At 40.2% G+C, this 24,395-nt stretch overlaps 2 protein-coding genes across 7 annotated transcripts; both read right to left on the reverse strand.

Annotated features, from left to right (window-relative positions):
• Positions 1-1,439: 1,439 nt before the first annotated feature.
• Positions 1,440-8,611, reverse strand: crls1 (cardiolipin synthase 1). The gene is made up of 7 exons (XM_006783516.3): positions 8,035-8,611; positions 6,404-6,541; positions 5,870-5,999; positions 5,702-5,787; positions 5,006-5,074; positions 3,326-3,417; positions 1,440-2,500 (listed from the first exon to the last, which is right to left on the reverse strand). The coding sequence occupies exons 1-7, from the start codon at positions 8,485-8,487 to the stop codon at positions 2,404-2,406; spliced, it is 1,065 nt and encodes a 354-aa protein (XP_006783579.2). The 5' UTR covers positions 8,488-8,611; the 3' UTR covers positions 1,440-2,403.
• A 361-nt stretch (positions 8,612-8,972) lies between these two features.
• Positions 8,973-19,481, reverse strand: mcm8 (minichromosome maintenance 8 homologous recombination repair factor). Of its 6 annotated transcripts, XM_087850019.1 has the most exons (22): positions 19,340-19,479; positions 18,873-18,979; positions 18,714-18,830; positions 17,888-17,953; positions 17,679-17,761; positions 17,339-17,488; positions 17,115-17,212; positions 16,820-17,018; positions 16,595-16,680; positions 15,506-15,651; positions 15,225-15,305; positions 15,001-15,139; positions 14,788-14,818; positions 13,977-14,114; positions 13,417-13,477; positions 13,235-13,315; positions 12,726-12,921; positions 12,433-12,646; positions 12,142-12,351; positions 11,927-12,003; positions 10,301-10,490; positions 8,973-9,706 (listed from the first exon to the last, which is right to left on the reverse strand). In XM_087850019.1, exons 2-22 carry the CDS (start codon positions 18,970-18,972, stop codon positions 9,614-9,616), a joined length of 2,556 nt encoding a protein of 851 aa, XP_087706145.1. In that variant the 5' UTR covers positions 18,973-18,979; positions 19,340-19,479; the 3' UTR covers positions 8,973-9,613. The 6 variants fall into 6 exon arrangements, with proteins under 6 accessions (XP_087706145.1, XP_087706144.1, XP_087706143.1 ...); XM_087850018.1 differs by having other exon boundaries at positions 18,714-18,979; XM_087850017.1 differs by lacking the exon at positions 8,973-9,706 and having other exon boundaries at positions 9,714-10,490; positions 18,714-18,979; positions 19,461-19,481.
• Positions 19,482-24,395: the final 4,914 nt, after the last annotated feature.

Consider the following 24,395-nt stretch of genomic DNA (forward strand, 5'->3'; position numbering starts at 1 on the left):
TTAAATATTTATTGACTGCACATTAATGATACAAACAAGGCCTCTACTGACACTAATGTAAAATCACCTTCGGCGTTTCTTTGCCATTTCTCCATCTAGTGGCTGAGAAAGGCCTTACAGTAGCTTACTTAAACTATTCTCGATCAAGGTGAATGAGTTCAGTAGCCAGACTAAAGTTTTGTTTATTAGTGGCGTCAGCCATTGCATATAAAGAAAAATAATCCCCACTATGTGTTTTTTATATAATTTGGTTTGTGTTCTTGCAGAAGATGACCTCCTGATAGTTCTTAAATAATCTTATTATTTTCACTTTATTTAAAAACTCATTTTTGCATAAAATGTAAATGGAAGATCCTTCACTCAAGGCCAGAAAATACAAATCCGTGGATTCTACTTTAATAAGTGAGAGAGTCATTTTCTGAGACAAGAACACTGATTTCTTTGTAAATGTGACAAGACAAGAAGATTAATTGCAACAGACCAGGAGTCATTTAGACTCCAGTAACCGTGAATGAATGAGATGGAAGAATTTGAAGGGATAAGAGATGGGTTTCCAAAGGGAAGATCATATTTGAAAAAGAGAAAGTAAGAAAGAAAGACAAGCCTTGGGTAAAAGCACTAAATAATTGCTGGATGGAAGATTTTGCCTTTTTTTTTAACCTGAGAAATGTTTTAAAGGCATCTCGGAGGTGCTGTTATAGTGAGAATAAATCCTGAAGACAGTTTTCATCTTTAGCTCTTTGTAATCTAAATTCTGACTCACTTTACTGACAGAACCATCATCGTGTAAATAACAGCTGTCAATATCTGTCAGTCACGATGACACGCATCTCACTGAAGTCCATCACTGAGGGCTTGAAGGTATGTTTTCCCCATCTTTAATCTCAAAGGCATAACTAATTAAAGCTTCTCCCAAACACTATATGAAAAGACTGTGGGGCACCAAACAACTTCCAAATTATACTGTACCCATCCAATTAGTCTTATCAAATATAGACTTTGGGGGAAAAAATAATATAAAGCAGCAGAACTTCTTTAAGCAGTGTTTTAATAAGCGTAGGTATCAATTTGTTCTCGGTGACGGATGTCTCATATTAAAATGGGATCGTTTAAATTTATTCACTGAAGATATAATGAGGAGACATCCCACTCAAGGCCATGAAAACAACTTGCAAAAGCCTGGCAGTCATCAGCATGCGCTCGGCGAGGAAGCTGCATTACCCAAGTGGTGCAGAAAATTGCTGGGAAATAAATGGTGGAGATGAAAAGGTTATGCTTTCTCGTTTCCCCTCATCACACTAGTTTTCTTCTTGAGGGAGAAAAAATGCGCAGTGGAGTAAGATACGACCGCCTGAGGAGTTCATCCGCAATGGCTCGTGTTCTCCCCGGGCCTCTGCATAACCTCTGGCTTATCAGGCATATTGATCCCAAGACTGGAAGAACTTGAAAACAGCACTGGCGTTGTTGTGGTTTTTAATGATACACATACATAAAAGCAAAGGAAATGTGTGCAACCAGTCCCTATTATTTATTTTCTTGTCTACAATACATGAGGAAAATAATAAAATGGGATCCTCACCTTTCCCAAAGCTGAGGTGTTTTGTTCTCACAACAGCTGATAATTTGAAGGTTTGGATTAATAGCAGCAATTTAAAAGTTGATGCTTTTTATTAATTATTCAAGTAATAATAGGATCATTGACTCCACGTTGCTTAATAAGGATACTAATCTGCAGCTCGGCATTGGCCTTGACAAATTTAAGCTCAAAGCAGCACTAAATGAATCAGGACTGAGAATCTGCTGGGCCCGTGGAGCCCAGCTAGGATGTCATTTCACCGCGCACCCAAATTTTAATCCCTCAATTGTTGGTTTTAAATAGATCAGCTGTCACATGTGTGTCCCATAAGATTACCCCTCCCTGAGGAAAAAAAAAAAATCCCCTGCATCCGAAAGATTCTCGTGGACACGAAAGCAGATTTCCTTTTTAATTATAAATCACCGTTGTGTAAAAATGACAATCATGTGACAATAATTAGGTTCACATTGCAACCCCTTGATTGAAAACCTAAGAAAAAATAAACAGAAGCTCTTGCCAGATAACAGTTGACGTGTGCGTTTCGTGTTGAGGGTGGACGGTCTATATTTGCGTTTGCTGTTTTTATCCTGTCTCTGAATGCTGTCTGCTGGCTCCACTGCTGTTAGGCGTTTCTGTAGTGTTGCAGTAAACCATCTGCGGCCTCGGTTGGTTTCCGTGTGTCATTTCCATGGCGACACGTGTATGGTTGTCACATCCACTTGGTCTTAGAGCTCCTGGCGATCGTCCATCTGTCTGCCTGTCTGTCCATCCTTTTACCGGGGCTCAGTGTCTCTGGGGCGGCTGCTTTTGTTCTGCTTTCGGTGCGTTTATGACGGTGATCTGGTGTTCAACACCTGAACAGTCTTGCGGCCATAGTGCCAGTAGCTATAACCTGATGCAGTTGTAGTCACTGCTGTAATATACCTGCAACATAATAAATGACATGTGCTGTAATACACACCAAACTTTGAAAGTATTTGGTCAAATTATTTTTAAGTGCAAAGTTAGAAAAAAGATTAATCATTTTTATATTAACATTAAAAGAATAATAGAATTTGTTATCTTATTGTGGTGAGGAATGAATCAATCTCCAGTTTGTTATAAACATTAAATGTGTTGAATTTGAAAATGTGACTATGCTGCCCCCAGTGGTCTTATGAAGAAAGACACATTGGCTAAACAAAGAGTATGATGAGCTTTAACTTTAATTTACCCTCATTCATTTCTTAACCGTTTAACTTAAAACTCGATTTAATTGGAAAAATTAATTTTAACTGTATATATTATCTTTAGATATTTGATATAGTCCGTTTGATCAACCACAGCAAACAAAAGCATTTAAGATTTGACTCACAACTCTAAAATCTAACTAAATAAAAGCCCATAGTTTCATATCAGTAATCCAAACTGTAAGGCTTGTAATTCAATTACAATGCTCAGTTCAACAGTCCACTGAAGTAGATTTGTAAAAATGTAGGTTACTATGGCACAACATGTTTGTCATTGGTCTGATTCCTACTCAAGCTCACTCTGAGGTGCAGACTGAAATGAGTCAGTACACTTAACCTGAACAATGTGCTGCAACAAACAGCATTTATGTGCTTGACTGAGATGAGACCATTTGCATCCATTGTACAATTTTTTTTTTTTTGGTTGTACCACCAGACTGAAAGGAAAAGGACATTTTGGATATTAAAGCTAAGTGGATGAAACTGCGATTGCATAAGTAATGTGGAGCGTGTGGTTTACCATAAGCACTGCAGCAGGATGCTGTCTGTATACTGGAAGACCGGCGCAGCCAAAGAAGCTGCAACCAGACAGAGCTGAATGGCCGTGTTAATCTATCGAAAAAAAACATGAATCATGAATAAAATAAAAGTCAGAAAAGAAAGATGAAAGCATGATAAAATTTTGCACGTATTTGAAATGAGATTATGCTAGTATTTCAGACTGTTTAAAGGCTATTTGTGGATTCAAACACAGAATGGATCAGTGTCAGGTGTATTTAAGAGAAGTTACATATTTTACATAGGCTACAGTACTGCAGTAATAAACCATATAACTTGAGAATGTTGGCTGAAGTTATGAATATTAAACCCTGGATAAATAAACTGTGCAAAATTGGGAAATACTGAAGCACAGGTCTTTTATACAAAAATGAAACCATTTTCGAATTATCTGGGTGTTGATAGGGTGCAGACACAACAGGCACAAACTAGTAAACTAGCTTTGTTCATATCCTCATCACATTGAATGTCTAATGTTTACAGAGTTTAACTGACATCCAATTTGATGCCAAGCATGAGGAAATGTGCCGATGTTTCCGGCAAGTTGCACAACAGGCTGTGTAAAGGTGCTGATGAGTAGCCTAAAGACATTAATCATTTATTGTTTAGTAACTTTTGCTTATTAAGTGTAAAGATTAGTAAACTCTGTAAAACTACACTAGCGGTGCTCCTAACACGTGTAGAGGTAAAACTACATTACAAACACTTCATGGTGAAAGGTTGTTTTGCACAGTTAATTTCCTCCAACTCAACGAGGGGAAAACCAAAGTCCTCGTATGCGCCCCTGATAGGTTTCTATCGCAGATAGTGAAAGCCCTTGGTCCTCTCTCACTTTATGTTAAATCCTCTATCAGGAATTTAGGTGTCACCTTTGACTCGAGTCTCACATTGGATGGGCATGTGAAATCTCTGGTTCGGTCTTGTTTTTATCATTTAAGAAATGTGGCTAGGCTAAGCCCGGTTTTATCTCGCTCTGAACTGGAGATTGCTATACATGCTTTTATTTCGTCACGCTTGGATTATTGTAATTCGCTGTTTATATGTCTAAGCAAAGGTTCTCTGGATCGTCTGCAGGTTGTGCAAAACGCTGCAGCTAGGCTTTTGACAAAATCCTCCAAGTACTCACATGTGACACCGTTATTATCTCAGTTACACTGGCTTCCTGTTAAATTTAGAGTTGATTTTAAGATCCTGGTCTTGAGCTACAGAGCTGTGCACGGACTGGCACCTGCCTACATCTTTGATCTGCTACAGCCCGATGTCCCTAGCAGGTCTTTGAGGTCATCTGATCAGGGCTTACTTGCTATAAAAAATACTAAGAGGAGGACTAAGGGTGACAGAGCTTTTGCCACTGTGGCCCCGAGACTGTGGAACTCTCTCCCCCAAATATTAAGAACTGTGGACTCAGTAGCTGTTTTTAAAAAACAACTCAAAACTCACCTTTTAAAAACTGCTTTTGGTTAATTTTATGCCTGTTTATTTTCTCTTTTTAAATCTTTTTATGACTTGTAATCTTATGTGCAGCACTTTGTGATTCTGTCTTGAAAGGTGCTATATAAATAAAAATTTATTATTTATTATTTAAAGGTCTTCTACAGTTTTCCAATCGGTAAAGAGCAGAGTGCACGGTTGTACATCTCACCTTGCTGATGAGTGTGGGCTTGAGCTGGGCAGTAGTATAGCAGGGGTTAAAAAACTTGGTGAGGGTCACCTGCAGAAATAAGAGGAGGAAACTGTAGATTCAGTATTACAGACGCTCACAATGCAGTCCAGAATCACTGTGGCCGTGAAGATTTACTTTAGTAATATTCATCACGTTTTTGGTAGAAGACAACATAAATTGTATATAGATTTATTTATACATGTTTTTCAACTTACTCACAAATCAATACATATTTTCTATTCTTACATAATGGCTGAGTAATCAAAGTAAACCTCCGTTTACTGCACTATAAACCTCTTAAAGTATGCTTAAAAAGAACAAAGAAACCACAATAAATATATACAAAATAAAATATTATTGTTTGAACGTAAATATACTCAGCAAGAGTGCTGCCTTGACAGAGGGTTGCACTCTCGAAGTGCTTCCTTTCAATTAAAATGCATTATAAATACAGGGACGGATGGATATAAATAATATAATTACTAAAATCAACTGTGCCATTTTTGGCAGTGAGGACTACATTGCAAGCACCCTCTGCTGCACCCACAGTTTAGCTGCAGCAAACTTCTGTACAGTGGGATGCACATGAAAATATCTTGAAATTTGAGTGTCTACATGGCATTTAAATACAAGATCCTCAGTTAAAGTTGAGTTTTTTAGAATGATATGTCTCACCGGTGGAGGTACCGTCTTGTATCTGACCCAGAAGACAGCAGCTATCAAACCAATGTCTCTGAAAATCACTAGAGCTGTCAGTGGAGCTGAAACAGAAGCCCACAGTTAAAAATCTCATATCCTTGTTTGAGACAGGAAGAAAACACAGAAATACACTGAGTATTATACCTGGTATAAGTTCCGCATAGGTGAGACTGACATATAAAATACTGATGAGAATCTTGTCAGCCAGTGGGTCGAGAGCACTGCCCAGTGCCGACTTTTGAGTGGGCCACGTTCTGGCAATGTAACCATCCAACTGAGTAAGAGAGAATGAGACAGAAAAATGAATAAATAAAGATGTAAATTCAGTGTGGTACAAGTTTCTAAGCTGAGCTAAGCAAGACAACTAGTTTTAAAAGGTTTGGGGCAGATCAGTATGCAGTGAGTCCCAATTTAAAAGCCTAATTAACTTTATTTGCATCTCATGCATCTTGATCTTGACTTGATACACAAATAGTAAATATTCCAACTACCACGTTTTTAAAAACATTTTTACAGGTGCATCATTGACATGTGTTAAATGTCCAAAACTGTTCGCAATCCTCAAAAGCTGAAAATGAGTTTACAAGATTTCCTTGTACAGGTGTGCAACTCCAGACTGGAACCACACACCTGTGCGGGAAGTGCTTTAGCGTAAATGTCCGTTTATGTGTAGATTACCAGGTCAGTAGCTCCGGCCAGCGCAAACAGAGCCAAACTGAGGTGAAATTTCTGCTGGATGATCAGATGACCGAGGAATGGAGCCAGCAAAATCCGACACACACATAACAGGTTGGGGATTGTCCATGGATTCTCATACTGAAGAAAAAATAAGGAAATATTACGACAGAGTTTACAGCTAGAGCTATTAAAAAATAAATAAATAAATAAATGGATAAAATAAAAAAATCAGAGAACTTGCTTCAGATCTGTCAGCCTAAATCTTTTCTAGCAGCTGTTCTCAGTAATGTGTGCAATATATATCGATCATGCATTGGCCTTATTAACAAATAAGATGACATTTACCAATGGCAGGAATTTATATTTTCTCTAATGACTCAAATCAATTTTATGTTGGCAAATGCAATAGTTAGCTTTAAAACAGTTTTTTAAATAATGATTTATTTGTTTCCCTTATGAGTAGAGGACCTACAACAGGATACAAGATGGTGACAGTTAAATAAAAATAAGACTCCATTTTTTTTATCAGGTCCAAGGAATATGAACGTGTACCAATGTGACTTATGACTATGATTCATCTAAAACAGTAGGGGAGAAAATAGCTGGTGTTATTGTTGTTCTACAGTCACAGAACTTAAATTTTCCTAGAAGACAAAACAAACAAACAAGTAAAGCTCAATTTAAGACTGCAGGAGATCTACTTCATAACTGAAAACGCCTTTTATCCCTACACCACAACCTTCCACACCATTCAAGTCACAGTGGTATTTAGTAATCAAAAGCTTATGTTAAGCTGGGTCATATGGCGGCTAACACTGCTGTGTCATAGGACGAAGATTCTGGGTTTGAATCCAGTCTGCAGAGTTTATGTGTGGACTTTACATGTTGTTTGTCTGCATGGGATTTCTCCAGGTACTCTGGCTTCAAAAACGTTGTTCATTGGTGATTCTATAAACTGGCTCTAGGTGTGAGTGTGAGCATCAATGATTATCATTCTTTTTGTGTTAGCCCCGCAACAATCTTGTGACCGCTGAGATGGGCTCCAGCCCACCGCAACAAGTGGAAGAAAATGAACTAATGGGTATTTTAAACATGCCATTTTTATGTACAGGAAAAACTATTTACTTGTGGACTTGTATTCATTAAACCTAATAAGGCTGTTTTACGAGGAAACTCGCTGTAAGAAATCTTGACATTTAAACTTCTGGGTTCACAGAGTCCATTGGGCCAGTAAATGACCCAGGGTTTGGGATAGCTCACAAACACAAAAATGCTGTTTCTCTTACTTCATGCTTGAGAAATGTAAGAGTTTACACTAAACCTTTTTTCTGGAACAAAGCCCAGTGCTCCCTCTTCAGTGGAAAATTACCCACAAAGCTCTTCTAGTGTGACCAATGATTACACTATTGTAAATTCTACTTAAGCAACTGTGTGTTTCTTCATGTTTTGGTCATTTAGTCATGTTATGGTCATTCGACCATAGTTCCTTTTAAAAGTATAAACCATTGCACCGTTTTGGCCAGCAACTGATGAACACACATGAGTTACACTTTATTAATTGTTGTACAACATGCATCTACGGTGCCTACCCCCTTCTGTGAAGTTCATACTCCTGTCACCTCTGTACTCACCAGCTCTTTGAACTTGAACAGTCCGTGTCCCGGTACCGTGCCGGCGTCACCCCTCTCCTCTCCGGTGGAACTGTCCGGCTTCTCGTCGGTCTTTCCACTGCACAGTCCTCGAGCTGTCGGGGACAGCAGAGACCGGAAACTGGCCGCATACCGCTCGCGACCTCCCTGGGTCAGGGGTATAGGTCCTTGCACGTGCCATGGAGTCTGCTTTCCCTGCTGGAGGACCCCACTCCAACACGCGACACGGCTGTCTGTCCCTTTGAGTCTCGCGAGGTACGAGCCGCTCACCTGAGGTCGTTTCAACCTAGCGAACTCCGTGACAGGTGTGTATCTGAGCCGCCATGATACGGGCTCCAGTAGGCACACGGGCGCACTCCGCGCGGACACCAGACAGCGAACGTTTGTGTTGCGGCACAGCGGTGCAGAAATCCCCCGAAAACACAGCGTCATCATCTTCACGAGACTTACGTTACCGACCTGCTGGCCTCGTGCCGTCTCCCCGCGAGTTCATCATGAAGTTAAAGACCCCGATGGTCAGAGCCGACGGGTACCCTCATCGAGCCAGCAGGCTGCCATGTTGCCGTAAATCGATACGGTACATGATGTCGTAAAACCTACTTTCCTTCAGCGCTTTTAATTTAAAAAGAGAATCGCTTATTTAAATAAGTGGTGTAACAAGAGATAGAAAAATCAGATAATAGTCGGACTTGTCGTTAATAAATTGTAACAATTTCTTAAATAATATGTAAATATTTAGCGTATTAGTCTTTTGAATTACAAATTAAAAGCATTTTCACTACCTCCCTTTTTGTAAAAAAAAACCCAAAAAAAACCAAACAAACAAAAAAAAAAAAAACAACAAACAAAAGGCTGAGTGTTCCACATCATTTAATAAAGTGCACAGCAGAGACAGAATGTAACCATGAAGGTAATTATGTTTAAGACAAAAATGAAAAGCAAATACTATACATCCAACATGACACCCAATACTGAAGTCAATCCTTCAGAAAAATAAGAAATTTTATAATACAAGGGAAGCTTATTATGACACTATTATGGGTTGACAGGGTTATATTAGTGCCTTCTCTAAAATGTAACCACAAACAAGCTTACATAAACATCATATACATATTGTGTACATTCTTCTGAAGTATTCTTTAAGTATTTGTAGAACAAACAGCAAGTAATCAGTTTTCTTTCATATTCAGTTTAGACAAAGTTGTGTAACTTAAAGGCAAAATTTCCAGCTTTGCTTAAACTAAGGGTTGCCCAGTTCTGAAAATCTATTTTTATCTGGATTATGAATGAAATGTTAAGACAATATATCAATCTCAAGTCTAACATTTCTCTGGTTAGTGGGATATCGTCTTTACAAGAAGCTGTGGTAGCGGTAAAGATCAGGTTTCAGTAGTTTTCTTTTCTTTTTTAAATCAGCCTTGTTTTTGTTGTTTGTGGTTGTTGCCATCTCTTCAAATGTTTAAATTGCAGTCTCCATTTCTTTTGCTTTATACAGAACATGGTCCAATAATCGACCTTTTGGTAAAGTCTGCAAGTTTGAGCCTGTGAAAGCTGTAAGAAGTTAGATTGTTTGCAGCTGGTACAGCTTGGGCCCTTTCTTCAGCAGAAAACCTTGTTCATTCAGGGAACTCAAGAGGCCTTCGAAATCCATCACCTAGAAAGAGTTAATGATTGACTTAATATAATTAAGAATTATACATTTAATGCAATTAATCATATAGTTTTCATTCATGTTTAAGTATGAAATCACCAAGGTTTGTGGTGAGGAGAGGGAAGCCCACCTGTGTATAGTTACAAAAGGCAAAATATAAAGGTTTTGGAAAATCTTCTCTATATAGGTACAAAGCTTTGTGTAAAAATCAAAAGTACTGACCGATTTCATTCAGTAAGATGTGCTGTGTTTGATAAAACATTTATAGTTGGAGTTTTATTTCATTTTGGGATAATCAAGAGTTCTAACCCTTGCTGATGTGGTCTACATGTTGGCTAAAGCAGTGTCTGTATATCTTTAAATCTTCCACATGCTTTTCTAATGTTTGTTTTTGCATTTTTATTCACAAAGAGCTTAAAAAAGTCGATACCTTTTTCCTATTTTCCTTTAATAAAGTTTTTGTATCATTAAGACATCCGAAGTAATTGCTCACAAATGGTGAGAGAACGCTATTAATGTTTGTGTCTTTACCTTTATACTGTAAATCAGACAGAGTGTTAACTTGACTCTAATTATTTTATATTTCAGTGCTTTCACCTTAACGTTCACTCTGTTGGCAATGGATCGAAGCGTCTGTACGTCGAACTGCTTCTGACCGGTCCTCTGAGCGTGCTGGTGCAGTGCATTGACCAGTCGTTTTGCAGCACTGCGCTGACTCATACCAGACCCGAGCTGAGAGCGCTCAAAGTCCAGATTGCCGAGACCATCTGAATACGTGTTGGCCAGACTGAAAAACAAGAACCACAAAACGAAGGAGAGAGAAATTTACATGCATTATTATTTAACAAAAATATTAACACTTATCATCTTAGAGTTGGCTTTGGCCTACCATACTATGCACATTATTACTAGTATGTATTTTATGTGATATTAAAGTGTCGGTATCCCTGCAATAGCAACACCATGTATTTATGTTCCCCAGTGAAACAAGTCCAAGCATGTCTGACTGTAAGAGCTGTTTCAGTCTTCTATTACAATTTAGTTCCTTGAAAGGGAGCTACTTCAACAGCCTCCAACAAAGCACAGCACTTTGCAAAATATGCAAGAAAACTGTTCCTGCTAAAGATGGAAACAACAAATGTGTTTGAGGCAAAAACACCAGAGAACAACCAGACTGCAAAGGAGGAGGAGCAGCTGGCGATGTGGAACTCACGAGCAAACAGATGACTCAACTGAGCATTGCTAGCTCCGCTCCACATCCACTATTATGGATGGAGAGGGTTACATTAGTCCAATATTGTCCATATGACAATAAGCAAATGGTCGATGCAAATTACTGATGCAGTAACATGGTGGAAAAGCTTGGCTTTAATCAGCTGGTTAACAAGCGCAAACCACGACATAAGAGGTTCAAGTGTTGAGCAATGATTTTTATTTTTACTTTTATGCTTAGCGCCCTCACAACTTTTGCGCTATAAGGGTGTTGCTCCTGGCACCTTGGAGCAATTGATCAATACTTCAAATTAGGTAATGTGTCATCAAAGGCAGCAGCTAACTGAGGCTACATCCACACGTACCCGGGTATTTTTGAAAACGCAGATTTTTCTATGCGTTTGCACCTTTCGTCCACACGTAAACGGCGTTTTTGGTCACTGAAAACTGAGATTTTTAAAAACTCCAGCCAGGGTGGATATTTTTGAAAACTCCATTTTTGCATTTACGTGTGGACAAGAAAACGGAGAAAACGCAGTGTCAAAGCTGTGCGCCTTTTTTGACGTCACACTGTGCGCCACGTTATTGTTTCGGTGAAATGAATTTCTACAATACTGTTACTGTTAATTGTTCTCTCTGCAGTGTTTAAATGCTTACATATACACACACAGTTACTGTCCCTCCACACATACGACTCGGTTCTGCTTCTATGCCCCAGCTTTGTTTACTTTTTCCCACCGAGGCTTCTAGACTTCTGATTGGCTAACATTTCTACACGGTTAGGAATATAGCGCCACCTGTTGCTTTGGCATGTTCCTAGCAGTGTTTTCCTTCATTTCTGCGTTTACATGTGGACGGGATTATTTTTTAAAACGAAAACGGGAAATCTCAGTTTTCAAAAATACCCGTGTACCTGTGGACGTAGCCTGAAAGGACAGAAAATGCATTTCATTTTCCTACATTTATAAATGCTATCGCCTACAAGCTGTGAGCATCGATTGTTCGGCTTACCTGTGTTTCATGATCTCAACAACATCCTCAGCATCACTCTTAGTGGCTGTTTCTCTCAGCTCCAACTTGACTCTTGCCTACACAAAAACAGCTACCATGAGACACCAGCAGGAAACTGATCCCTTCTGTTCCCCAAAACTGTATTTTTACTTTGTGTATTCATCCATCACATTTTGCCAGGTGTGTTGAGAGAATGCACCGCTATCCAAACCTGCCTCAGTTAGTCTAATTAAAGACTCCAGCTGTCGTGTGGTGATTGGTGTGGCGTCAGTAGGGTTTGCCTGAGCTCTCAGTGACAGGTAGAACTCCTGAAGGGTTTGTGCTGCTTCAGGAGAGAGTTTGGGACGGACATACTGACGAGCGTAGCTGATGTACTTTCTTAAAAGGCACGTTGGAATGGGGTCTATACTTTCACCTGCGGGGATCTAGAAAAATATACAATTAATGCCTGAAAACAATCGTTTTTTTGTGATCGTGTGCGCTGAGAGCAGACAGCGCATCTTTACCTGCAAACGTTCGGACAGTGGCATGTCAGAGGGCTCTAATAGGATTGAGGTCTGTAATTCAGTGTTATTTCTGGTAACTGTGGCACTGCTGGTTCTGCCTCTCCCTGACCTATTCGCCATGACATGCTCCGACAGCTGGCGGTCATGTGACTCGTCTGGGATGTCCAGGAGCAGGAAGACAACATCAAAACGAGAGAGGAGAGCTGATCCCATTCTATACAGAACAAGAGTACACAAATGTAAATACAAGTCACATACTATACAATCTGCTGTATCCTCCATCTTTAACTTACTTCAGATTTTCAGAGACGGTTTTGCCTCTGTTGTAATGTCCTCCAACTGGGTTTGCAGCAGCCACAACTGAGGTTCTAGCAGGCAGAGAGGAAACTATACCAGCCTTGGCCAGACTCACAGATTGTTGCTCCATTGCTTCTAGCAGAGCCTGCTGCTGGTTGCCCATCTTGTCAAACTCATCAATGCAGCAAAGACCTAAATAAACAAGTAAAAAACAAACGCAAGCAACTAACTGTGACACATGTGAAGCAAAAAGATTCCCCTGCAGGCTGAAAGGCTTGTCTGATAATTTGAGCCTGGCAAACTAAGTGAAAGTAGTCAAAGCAGTGGAGGAATACTTTGTGGAAGATGCTGTGAAGTTAAAGAAATATATAAATAATACTTTATACATGTTTTTTTAAGCAATGTGGCTAGAGACCAAAGTGCAATTACCTCAAAGCCACTAGAACAGGTTGCAATGTTTTATGTTCACAGCACATTAAAATATGCTTAAAAACAAATTTCCCACCTTGGTCTGCCAAAACCAAAGCACCGGCCTCCAGAGCATAATCCCCTGTTCCTGCATCTCGAGATAAACTTACTGTGAGTCCTAAAGAAAAACCGAAAAACTGTAAAGATCACATTGCTAATTTGACTATATTTAACCAAATACTTATTGACTACTGCATAACAAATCAGTTAAGAAGTTACCTGTGGTGCTGGTACTGTTGCCACAAACATAGATACCCCTGGGAGCCACGTTACACACTGCCTATGCAGAGTAAAAGACAATCGTAGAGCATAGTACTAGGTTGAAGAAGAACATATCACAGTTTCAAAAAGGAAATCCACAGCACAATACACAGTCTCAGCTTATGAGTCATCAACATAGCGCTGTTGACATGACTTTAGTATTCATTTCTCTACGCAAAGTCCTCTAAGTCAGCCGTCCCCAACCCCCGGGCCTCGGAACGGTACCGGTCCGTGAGTCGTTTGGTACCGGGCCGCGAGAGTTGAGGCTCAGGTGTGAAATGTATGGTTTTCAGGGTTTTTATTGGTTTTCAGCGTTATTTTGTTATCGTTTTTATCGTTAACTCGGTTTTCCTTGGTCTTTTCACGTGTGTTATGAATAAATCTTTTTTTCGGTACCGGTACTAGTTTTATTTTGTTGTATTTATCCGCGTCACATTAAAGGCTGGTCTGTGAAAATATTGTCGGGCATAAACTGGTCCGTGGCGCAAAAAAGGTTGGAGACCGCTGCTCTAAGTTACCTGTAACATCTGACTCTTTCCCAGTCCGGGGTCTCCCACTATTAGGATGTGGGGGTCTGCTCTCACTGGAATGCTATTCTTGCCCGTTTGTTTCTGTGTGCCTCCAAACAAAACCAAAGCAAGGGCAGCTTTCACCAGCTGCAGATACATAAAGACACAAGATGTTAGACTAAACTTTAGCATTGCAAGTAAGACCTCATTAGCAGCAGTGAAACTGATAAAAGTAGAGGTAGTTAAAGCAGATGAGTTTAAATACCTCGGATCAACTATCTGAAGCAATGGACAGAGTACAAGAGAGGTGAAGAAGAGAGTGCAGGCAGGGTGGAGTGGATGGAGTAAGGCTGATTTGTGACAGAAGGATAGCAGCAAGAGTGAAAGGCAAGGTTTACAAGTTGTAGTGAAAACTACTTTGAACTATAATGTATGGTTTGGAGACTATGACAGAGAAAGGCAGAGCCAAAGGGGTTTGGGTTTTCATTGGGAGTGATCAGTATGGACAGGAGTAGAAATGAATATATCAGTGACACATCTCAGGTCAAACACTTTGGTTGAGATCTTTTGGACAGAGAAGAGAGAGTAGATACACTGGATGGATACCGAATATGGAGCTGCCAGGCAGGAGCAAAGGAGGAAGATCATGGAGATAGATCATGAATATAGCAAAAGAGGACAAACAGATGGGATGACAGAGGATGATATTAGTGATAGGATGAGATGGAGTTAAACGATCCGCTGATGTGAGCCCTGACGGGGAAGAAGTAGTAATTTCTAATGAAAAGCTTGTTAGCGTACTCAGTCTTGCGGAACTCACCAGATGGCCGTAGATGACAGGACACAAAGAGCTGTAAAAACAAGTGGACGCAATTAGTTAAAATATGTTGATGTGCAGTAGTAGCATGCCATCATCATCAAAAAGTACATTTTTAGATGACTGAAGAATTTTATATTTCTAAATCCTGACAAAAATAAAATAAATAATCAAGTTAACTTCATAGATAACTAATGCAGTAAGTAATCATCTTACTGCACTATAAGTCGCAGCAAGTCAGGCTGTGACTGGATCTCCTGAATAGCATACAGTTCCTTCAGACTGAACTCTTCCCCACCACAGCGATCTTCAACTGCCCCGCTTGAACCTTGACCTCCCATCTTGGACTGCTTGCCTAAATATTTAGAAAAAGTTCCAGTTCATTAAATACTTAAGACTAAAGCCTATTAATATAAATGTGAAGGTCTCAAAGAGAATACCTTTTGTATTGCTGACAGAAGTAGCTTCAATGTAGAGGAGGAACATACACTGATCCTTATTTCCTCTAGAACTGCCTGGACCTAAAAAGCACAGTCAAACTATGTTTGATGTCTAAGTAGGAGGGCACTTCTTCCAGCAAACTCCAACTTCAAAGGCTTAGAGTAAATGCTTGATTTAGTTGAGACATTTTTTATAATTCACTACATATTTAGAATTAGAGACTGCACCGGTATTTCTTTGGCTTAACTTTTCACAATGATCAGAATGTGTGTTTTTGTACCATCATTGCTAACTCTCACTATCCCTGTCACAGTAACAGTGTCTCCAGGCACACAGCTGTCACAGAGGTCAGAGGTCAGGTGACACTCCACTGTCCGTGGGATTCGTCCAGTCTCCCTCTGCTCTCCACTTATCAACTCCTGCACCCTGAAGTGGCACAAAATCATTCAAATTCAATTGATCAGGGAGTCATGACAAAGGTTATTTACGCGAGATGTGACCTTTAAAGACAATACTTCGTATCTGTGAACTGCTGATAAAGCACAATGTCCAGAGTGACACATAAAAACTACACACATATGCACAGTAAATGGTACACACTAAATAATACAAGCAAAAAAACAAAAGGTAAAGTCCCTTAAATGAATAAATGAATGATAACTTACATACAAAGATTCTTCATGAATCAACTTAAAATTAAATGTAAGTGACATGGGGTTAGGGTGATTATAATATAGACCAGCAACAGAGTAGTTTACGGACATGCTGTATATACCTCAAAAATTCATGAAACAGGGTTCATGCATTTTTACATGTACATTTAGATACCAGTACATGGCATCCTTTCCCGCTCTCAAATAACAACTGCAACAACCATTTTTGTTTGCTATGTCTTACTGTAGTTTTCCACTGTACATGATATGTACGGCGGCACAGTGGTTAGCACTGTTGCCGCACAGCAAGAAGGTCCTGAGTTCAATTCCAACATCAGGCCGGGGTCTTTCTGTGTGGAGTTTGCATGTTCTCCCCGTGTTTGCGTTGGTTCTCTCCGGGTTCCGGCTTCCTCCCACCGTCCAAAGACATGCAGCTTGTGGGGATAGGTTAATTGGATAATCCAAATTGTCACTAGGTGTGAATGTGTGAGTGAATGTGAGTGCGAATGGTTGTCTGTCCCTGTGTGTTGGCCCTGCGACAGACTGGCGACCTGTCCAGGGTGTACCCCGCCTTTCGCCCTATGACAGCTGGGATAGGCGCTGGAGCCTATCCCAGCCTGTCCCAGCCTATCCCAGAGCCTAGGCTCCAGCGCCCCCCGCGACCCTGAAAAGGATAAGTGGAAGTGAAGGGATGGATGGATGGATGATATACTCACTTGATGATCTGCCAGTCTACAGTCTGTGTAAGAGGAGAATTGCGGATGGGGATGAAGGTATGACTGCGACAGTCTGGCTTTCCGCACTAGGTGATAAAACGCAAACAAGAGATGTGTGAATGCTGACCAGAAAGCCATATGCATGTATGCAATATAACTTACAACCTTTAAGTACAGGAATACAGTTGCAGAAAAAAGTTAGCATATAAGTGTGCGTGTACATACTTTGGTAGGTGTAGTGTATTTCCCGTGCTGCAGAGCCAGAGACAGTGAGGTCGAGCAGGTCCGACACCTGAAGGCCAGCCTGGTGCATAGCGGTCTAATACTGCTCACTCTCACCACTGTTCCCTTCACACAAACTAGCCGGCCAAACACACTGGCACGTAACATTCGCAGTGGAGTCAGTGGCTCATAGTTATAGAGCCTGCAGGTAATTTACACAAATGCAGTCATCCGTATTTATTGTCATTCAAAGTGGCTGTCAAGAAAACAACTCATTATTCTTCACCGAATGAAATACCTCGCACTAATATGGGGAATATTGATGACTGGTGTAGCAACAGGAAACTCTTCCTCTTGCAGCTCAGCAGCTTGCTTCTCCAAATCCAGAGTCAACACCTGAATGATGTGTAGACAGTTTTCAGTCAGGGTAACAAATTTGAGCATTTGTTATAATATGAACATCATTAAGACTGTAACATCCCGCTAGCATAAAATGTGTGGTAGGGTCTTTTGTGTGTGTACCTGGTGAATAGCCAATCCCAAACAGTTCAGCATCACCTCTGGTTGTTGTTTCAGTTGTGTGACTATGTCAGGAAGTGCCTGACGCACAGTTTTGTCTGCAATCAAGTCAGCATAATCAACCAGGACACTTCCCTGACGCTCAATTTCATCCTGTACACAAAAACAAAGTTCACTTTAAGTGACATGGAAACAGACAAAGAAAATAATATAGATGGATGAGAAATTAAAGGAACAAAAACATACTAATTCTCTTAGTAGGATGCCACAAAGTAGTGCCATTGCTGTGACAAATGATAACTTAAAGAGCCAGTGTGTTGTGCACTGAGCTCATCTGACAAACCTTGTCAAACAGATGAATCCTGGAAGTGAAATATTTCTCAAACACTTTGATCTTCTCCACATTAGGTCCACTCTCTATAAATCCTGGACATAAAAAGACATGGAGATTACAGACACAGACAAAGACAGATTATCCTGACTATTAAATGTGACGTCTTTCTAAAGTTTCCATTGTAACAGTGTGACAGGGACCCATTAACACACACATACCATCTGTGAAGTAGAGTGTCCATCCTTTGTATGGACACAATGCATCAAGAGTAGTCTGACAAAGGACTGAAGAGACAGTTGAGCAGTTGGTTATTTTGTTGCAGCTGTTCATTCATTGTACAACCACAAATGTGTGGGTTTTTTTAGACAAAGCAGTAACACTAATATATACAATACAATACAATACAACTTTATTTGTATAGCACGTTTAAAAGACCAGTGGTACACCAAAGTGCTTTACAATAAACACAGGAAAATTAAGACAATAAATAAAAGACTATTAACAAAGTACCACATATGTCATCAGGTTAAGGGCACTAATTATACAGCAATAAAAGGGAATATAAGAACAAAGTTACCAAGAACAGATATAGCTAAAAGATGAAGTACATAAATAAGAAATTGAACCAAATATAAAACAGGGACGCTAACTAGATGGAAAAGCTATGTTGAATAAATGAGTTTTTAAACGGGATTTAAAAGATAAAACGGAGTCTGACGCACGGATAGCGATAGGAAGGTTGTTCCACAGATTCGGTGCAACCAGGGCAAAAGCACGGTCACCCCTAGATTTAAGTCTAGATCTAGGCTGAGCCAGGAGTAACTGGGCTGAAGACCTGAGGGCTCGCCCAGGGACATATAGACTAAGAAGATCTGCAAGATAATGAGGGGCTAAATTATTTATAATTTTAAAGGTGAGCAACAATATTTTAAATTTGATGCGATGCATGTATTCACCTCGTCTTTTTTCAATAGAAAAAGAAAAATATAGTTCTACTAATGGTTTCTTACAAAAGAAAAAACACTGTTTGTGTCAGAAACTCACCTCTCTGCGCTCTGTAGGCATGGTTTCCTGCTCCACCTCTCCAACCTCCTCTCCATGGTCTACCTCTCCATCCTCCACCACTACCTCGTCCTCTCCATCCACCACCACCACTACTACCTCCTCCTCTCCATCCACCGCCGCCACCACCACTTCCACTACCTCCTCCTCTCCATCCACCGCCGCCACCACTTCCACTACCTCCTCTCCATCCTCCCCTGCCTCCTCTAGAAGAGCCTCTCCTGGAATCCTGTCCACTCATTACTTCCCTAAGACAATGAAAGGAGGAAAAAAAACAAGTGACAGTATTAACGAAACACAAAACACTAAAATTATGCACTACAACAAATGTTGATTGGCTCTACTTTTCAAAGTCAACACTGCAGATTTAAGATCAACTTTAACATTTTAAAATACTGTTGGGTAACTTAACTGCCCTTCCGTTTTAAAAACCGTGAAATCCCCACAGATCTAACTACACATTTCAGCTTACAAAGCTTCGGGCTAATGTTTCATGTCTAATTTCTTTCTCTCCAACAGTTAGTAACGTTATCCTTATTAGCCAACTTACAATCATCGACTTTTTCCTACATGTTACGTTCAAAAAGTGACAACAGGTAAAAACACACCGTCTGCCTTTTCTTGAACAGAATGAGTAAAATAATCTTACAGTTTAAGAAAGTGCACAATATATTACTCCATAAACCAAAACTGTTTCGGTGTCTCAAAATTCAGGAAGACTGATGTTACCAAACAAAAATTCCCTCCACGAAGAAGCTTCTTCTTTTAATGTTATTTTGTCAGATGTGCCTTTAAGGCGCTCTACTGCCCCCCAGAGGATAGCGAAACTACTACAGAATTCTTATTCTTATTCAGAGGTCTATGTCCATATTTTTCATTTCTCATCTTTTCCATAGAGCTCATTTCCACTGAAGACCCAAACATCTTCAGCTTTGGGGATTTTATACCTCCAGCTTAGCTTCCTGTTTTTATTTTGGTTAATGCTGCTGTATCCAAGTGTCACGGATTCAAATATTGGGGATGGATACAAGAGGAAAACCAAAATAACAACACTGGTCCGGCCGGGTTGAGTCAAACGATGATTTAATGAATACATGCGTGGGAGATGGACACCATACAGCAGACAGCATCAGATCTCAAAATGGTGGAGCATTGATCAAACTCTTATAGCCTCTAGTGGCCCCCACCTAATCATGAAAGCCTAAACATTCACATTCTTTCTCTCACACAGCGCCTAAGCTACGACCTTGGCTCCCTGTTTATCTGCTCCTGCTGAGATGGGGTAGAAAACCTCTCCAGTATGTTCTGTTCTCTTCTAATCAGACAAATAAGGCGATGACTTTCTGCGAACAGTATTTCTTATAACTCAGCAGTATAATGCATCATAAAACAATATCATTCATTCACAATAAATCAGCAGTCTAATGTAATGCAAATCAGTTTAACAAACGTAATAGTTATCACCTTCTTCTAATTCAGGAGAATAATGCAAACTAAAACTACATAGTAATTCACAATCTTTAATTAGGGGTCTAACATGGCATAAAATAATATTATAATCCAACACAAGCCATACATCTTAGCAGCTCTCCCTACCATCTTCCAGGCTTTCCCTTTCTCTTGTGTTGCTATCATTCTGTCTCAAATGAGCCCTGACACTCACCTCCACCTACTCCACCTGCACTTCTTCTTCACCTTTCTTGTGTTGCACTGTCTGGTGCTTTGGTTGGTTGAGTCCAGGTTTTTAAACTCACCCACCTTCATTGTCTCTACTACTTGTAGCTTTACCTTTCACCATTCACACACACATGTATTCTGTGTTGCTGCTACTGGCTTTCATTCACCTTCTCCTGAGCATATCTCCACCTCTCCAGGGCCCTTCAACCTGCTTGCTACTCTCATTACAGATCACATTGTCGTTTGTGACCTGCCTGACCTCAACTTTCAGCCTGTCGATCACCACCATGAAAAAAAAAGAGAGCAGATAAGGACCTTGATGTAAACCCACCCTCTCCTTCAACCCATCAGTCACGCCTACCATATAACACAAAACAAAGCCCTCTGCCTCCATCTTCTGGACATTTTATGTCATTACATGAAATAGTAACTAATTTCAAGTTCAATTCAACATCATTGTACAAACAATCCATGTATACGTATTTTAGCTAGTTATTATAAAATTAGAAAAAAAAGTCTTGAGTCACCTTTTATTCAGACTTGTACATATTGTTGTCTTTTTGTAAGCTGTACAGTCATTGGTCGAGACTGGCAGATTTTGCAGAGTCAGAATCAGGATTCGAATGCATCGTTGTGCTAAGCATATTTGCTCTTCAAAGATGAGCTCCATAGACTCGCTGTAGGCTCCTCTTGTTGTGTTTGTGTTTGTCTTTTTCTTTTTCTTTTCTTTTCTTTTTTTATTTATTGATTTCTATTATTATTATTCACATGAGTGCACTTGTAATATGGCAATGTCAGAGTTGAAGAAAAATAGCAAGGAAAAAGTGGTAAAATAGGTAAAAATATAATAACAAGAGGACAGAACACAAGTGGGAAAATGCAGTGGGTCTCCTACTGCTGCACCTGTAAGAAAACACATCCAAAGAAAAGCACCTGAAAAGTGAAAAAAATGCATGCACTAACCACTAGTCTTGCTGTGTTGTGTGTGTGTGTGTTGTGTTTGTGATGAAATGAGGGTGTGAAGGTGCAACAATGCCCTCCAGGAGCCAGATGCATAGAGAAAGACCCAGGGGACTGGGTCATCTGCAGCCCAAGAGAGTACTGAAGACCCAAGGATACACATCTTGATGACAACTGCGTGCCCACACCAGAAGAAGGAGGGATGCCCCAGTCAGAGCCCTCGCGGCCGAAGGGCAAGATCCCCAGAGAGTATACCGGATTACACAAGATGTGAACTGAAAATCAGCAGCAACAGGTCTTCGGTTCAGATTTGATTTAAATGGTTGTGGTTCAGAAAAGTACCATCAGATTTTGAGCCGCAATGCCATGCCATCTGGAAAGTGTCTGATTACCAGTGGCCACATTTTTCAACATTACAATGATCCCAAACACACTGCCAATGCACTAAAAGCATACCCGGACAGAAAAACACACAATAAAACACTCAGTCATGGATTGGCCAACATTATTAAAACAGTGTGGAATCATCTTGACAACTGACAACACAACAAAAATCACCCAACATCCAAATAACTTTGTGATGTCCTTTACAAAGTCTGGAGAACTATTCCTGAAGCCTCTTAAATTAGCTTTGCCTAAAGGAGTTCAGGCTGTGTCAAATGTGTTAAAGAATAAAGGTGGACATACCAAATATTGACTGCCAAGCTTGTTTTTGTCATTTATGCTGCATTTGTATGCAATTGAATTCAAAATCCTGCTCCTCACATACAAGGTCTTAAATAATCAGGCCCCATCTTATCTTAATGACCTTGTAGTACCATATCACCCTATTAGAGCACTTCGCTCTCGCTCTGCAGGCCTACTTGTTGTTCCTAGAGTATTTAAAAGTAGAATGGGAGGCAGAGCCTTCAGTTTTCAGGCCCCTCTTCTGTGGAACCAGCTTCCAGTTTGGATTCGGGAGACAGACACTATCTCTACTTTTAAGATTAGGCTTAAAACTTTCCTTTTTGCTAAAGCATATAGTTAGGGCTGGACCAGGTGACCCTGAATCCTCCCTTAGTTATGCTGCAATAGATGTAGGCTGCCGGGGGATTCCCATGATGCATTGAGTTTTTCCTTTCCAGTCACCTTTCTCACTCACTATGTGTTAACAGACCTCTCTGTATTGAATCATATCTGTTATTAATCTCTGTCTCTCTTCCACAGCTGTCTTTATCCTGTCTTCCTTCTCTCACCCCAACCGGTCGCAGCAGATGGCCCCGCCCCTCACTGAGCCTGGTTCTGCAGGAGGTTTCTTCCTGTTAAAAGGGAGTTTTTCCTTCCCACTGTCGCCAAAGTGCTGCTCATAAGGGGTCATATGATTGTTGGGTTTTTCTCTGTATCTATGAAGCGCCTTGAGGCGACTTTTGTTGTGATTTGGCGCTATATAAATAAAATTGAATTGAATTGAATTTGTATGTCTGATTACAGCTGTATATTTCAGTAAAGAGCTGAATCCATCTCTTATTTTCCTAGAAAAATATAAAAAAAATGAAGAGTGGTTCAAGCCTTTTTGCACACGTATTTTTTTTTTTTTTTACCAAAAGTAAAATAAATATGTTTGCTTTAAGTGTGTCTTCACACATACACAGCAAATTCAAATGCAGATGGTTTGAATAATTGTGCCATTTAACCCAAAGAGAGATGTTTTAATGTGTGTGATTTTCCACGTACCTTCATAAAATCACATATTTGCATTTCAAAACCTGCGAGGACCTCTGCGAAGGGAAATTTATTCAAGATTAGTGAGATTTCACAGCTGAACTAGAAAAATACACATCCATCCAAACATCCATGTCGAAAAGAGGGGCAGATGCTTGGCCAAAAACAAGAAGCAAAATGTAGTTTAGAAAGTGACCAGAAAGTGTGTTCTTAAACTAAAAGTGGTCCACACAACAAAAACTGTTTGAAAGCACACACTTTCTCTCTCTCACACGCACACACACCATCTCAAGGGAGTGGTTTTAAGGGGATAGAAAGACAGAATGAACAAGGGGAAAAATCAATACCTGAAGTACTGTGGCCTGGAGTAGTTAGCGGTAATAGCAGAGGGCTGAGAGGGATGGAGACACTCACTCACTCACACACACAAACACACACACATACAGTAAAGGGAGACAGATTGTGAAACAGGTTGTTGCTAAGGTCAGAAACAACTCTTGTCAGGGAAGCAGACAAAGAAATAAAGACAGAGGGGGAGATATGTCCTCTAATTCTCTCCTATCATTATCCTCAAGGCACTGATAAATGAAATAAGGCTTTTTCCTCCGTGTGTGTGCCTTTGTGATGATAACAGGTCTTTTGTGGAGAGAGATGTAGAAACTGAAGTGCCGGGATAGAGCTGAACCACCAGCAGTCGCCGCAGACAGATGAATGCGTGGACTGCGCCTCTCGGCAAGGTATTTAATCTCTACTTGATCAATCAACAGCAAATCAGTGCGGATTCACATCTATTTGGCAAACAAGGTGAAATCATTTTTCAGCAAAGTTTGTTTTTCAGCCAGACTCGAGAGTTAAGTAGACGATGAGTCACCCCCGCTGGGTTGTGACATGACAACAATATCTACAGCCTATGTCTAAAATGAGTCTGGGTGTCGGGAGAGACAGATTTCATTACTTATGGATGTGTTAGGGATGGGACAAGATGGCATAAAGTCAAACTGAGTTATTTTCACAGCAGCAATCCCCTATTTGGATGCTCTGCTTCTATGCTCAGCCATTTGCAGACTCTTCCTCTCGATGATTCAATCAGTTTCTCACCTGGAGTTTGAGTTTGCCACAGTGCTAACCCACAGAGTAACCATAATTTATTTTTTCCCCCCAATACAATGTCCCCATTGACATATAGGGCAGTGATTTATATTAGATATACAATTTTGTTATGTTCCAAATGTCTTGTTTGCAGCCATCAGATCAGCAATAGATCAGCACCGAAGTGTTCAGGTTTACAAGCACCTTAATCTCTGGTGGCCACAAGCTAGCAGAGAA

This window comes from Neolamprologus brichardi, chromosome 13 (genome assembly GCF_056152115.1).
Source record: "Neolamprologus brichardi isolate AB-2024 chromosome 13, ASM5615211v1, whole genome shotgun sequence".
NCBI lineage: Eukaryota > Metazoa > Chordata > Actinopteri > Cichliformes > Cichlidae > Neolamprologus > Neolamprologus brichardi.

Coding starts and splice junctions, on each gene's coding strand:
- crls1 (XM_006783516.3), bottom strand. CDS start 8,487: ATGATGACGCTGTGTTTTCGGGGGATTTCTGCACCGCTGTGCCGCAAC. Junction 6,000..6,403: donor TGGCCGGAGCTACTGACCTG/GTAATCTACACA, acceptor TCTCTTACTCAG/TTGGATGGTTACATTGCCAG. Junction 3,418..5,005: donor AGCCCACACTCATCAGCAAG/GTGAGATGTACA, acceptor TTTTTTCGATAG/ATTAACACGGCCATTCAGCT.
- mcm8 (XM_087850017.1), bottom strand. CDS start 18,972: ATGAGTGGACAGGATTCCAGGAGAGGCTCTTCTAGAGGAGGCAGGGGA. Junction 17,954..18,713: donor TGCCTACAGAGCGCAGAGAG/GTGAGTTTCTGA, acceptor CTGTCTCTTCAG/TCCTTTGTCAGACTACTCTT. Junction 10,491..11,926: donor GTTGAGATCATGAAACACAG/GTAAGCCGAACA, acceptor CTTGTTTTTCAG/TCTGGCCAACACGTATTCAG.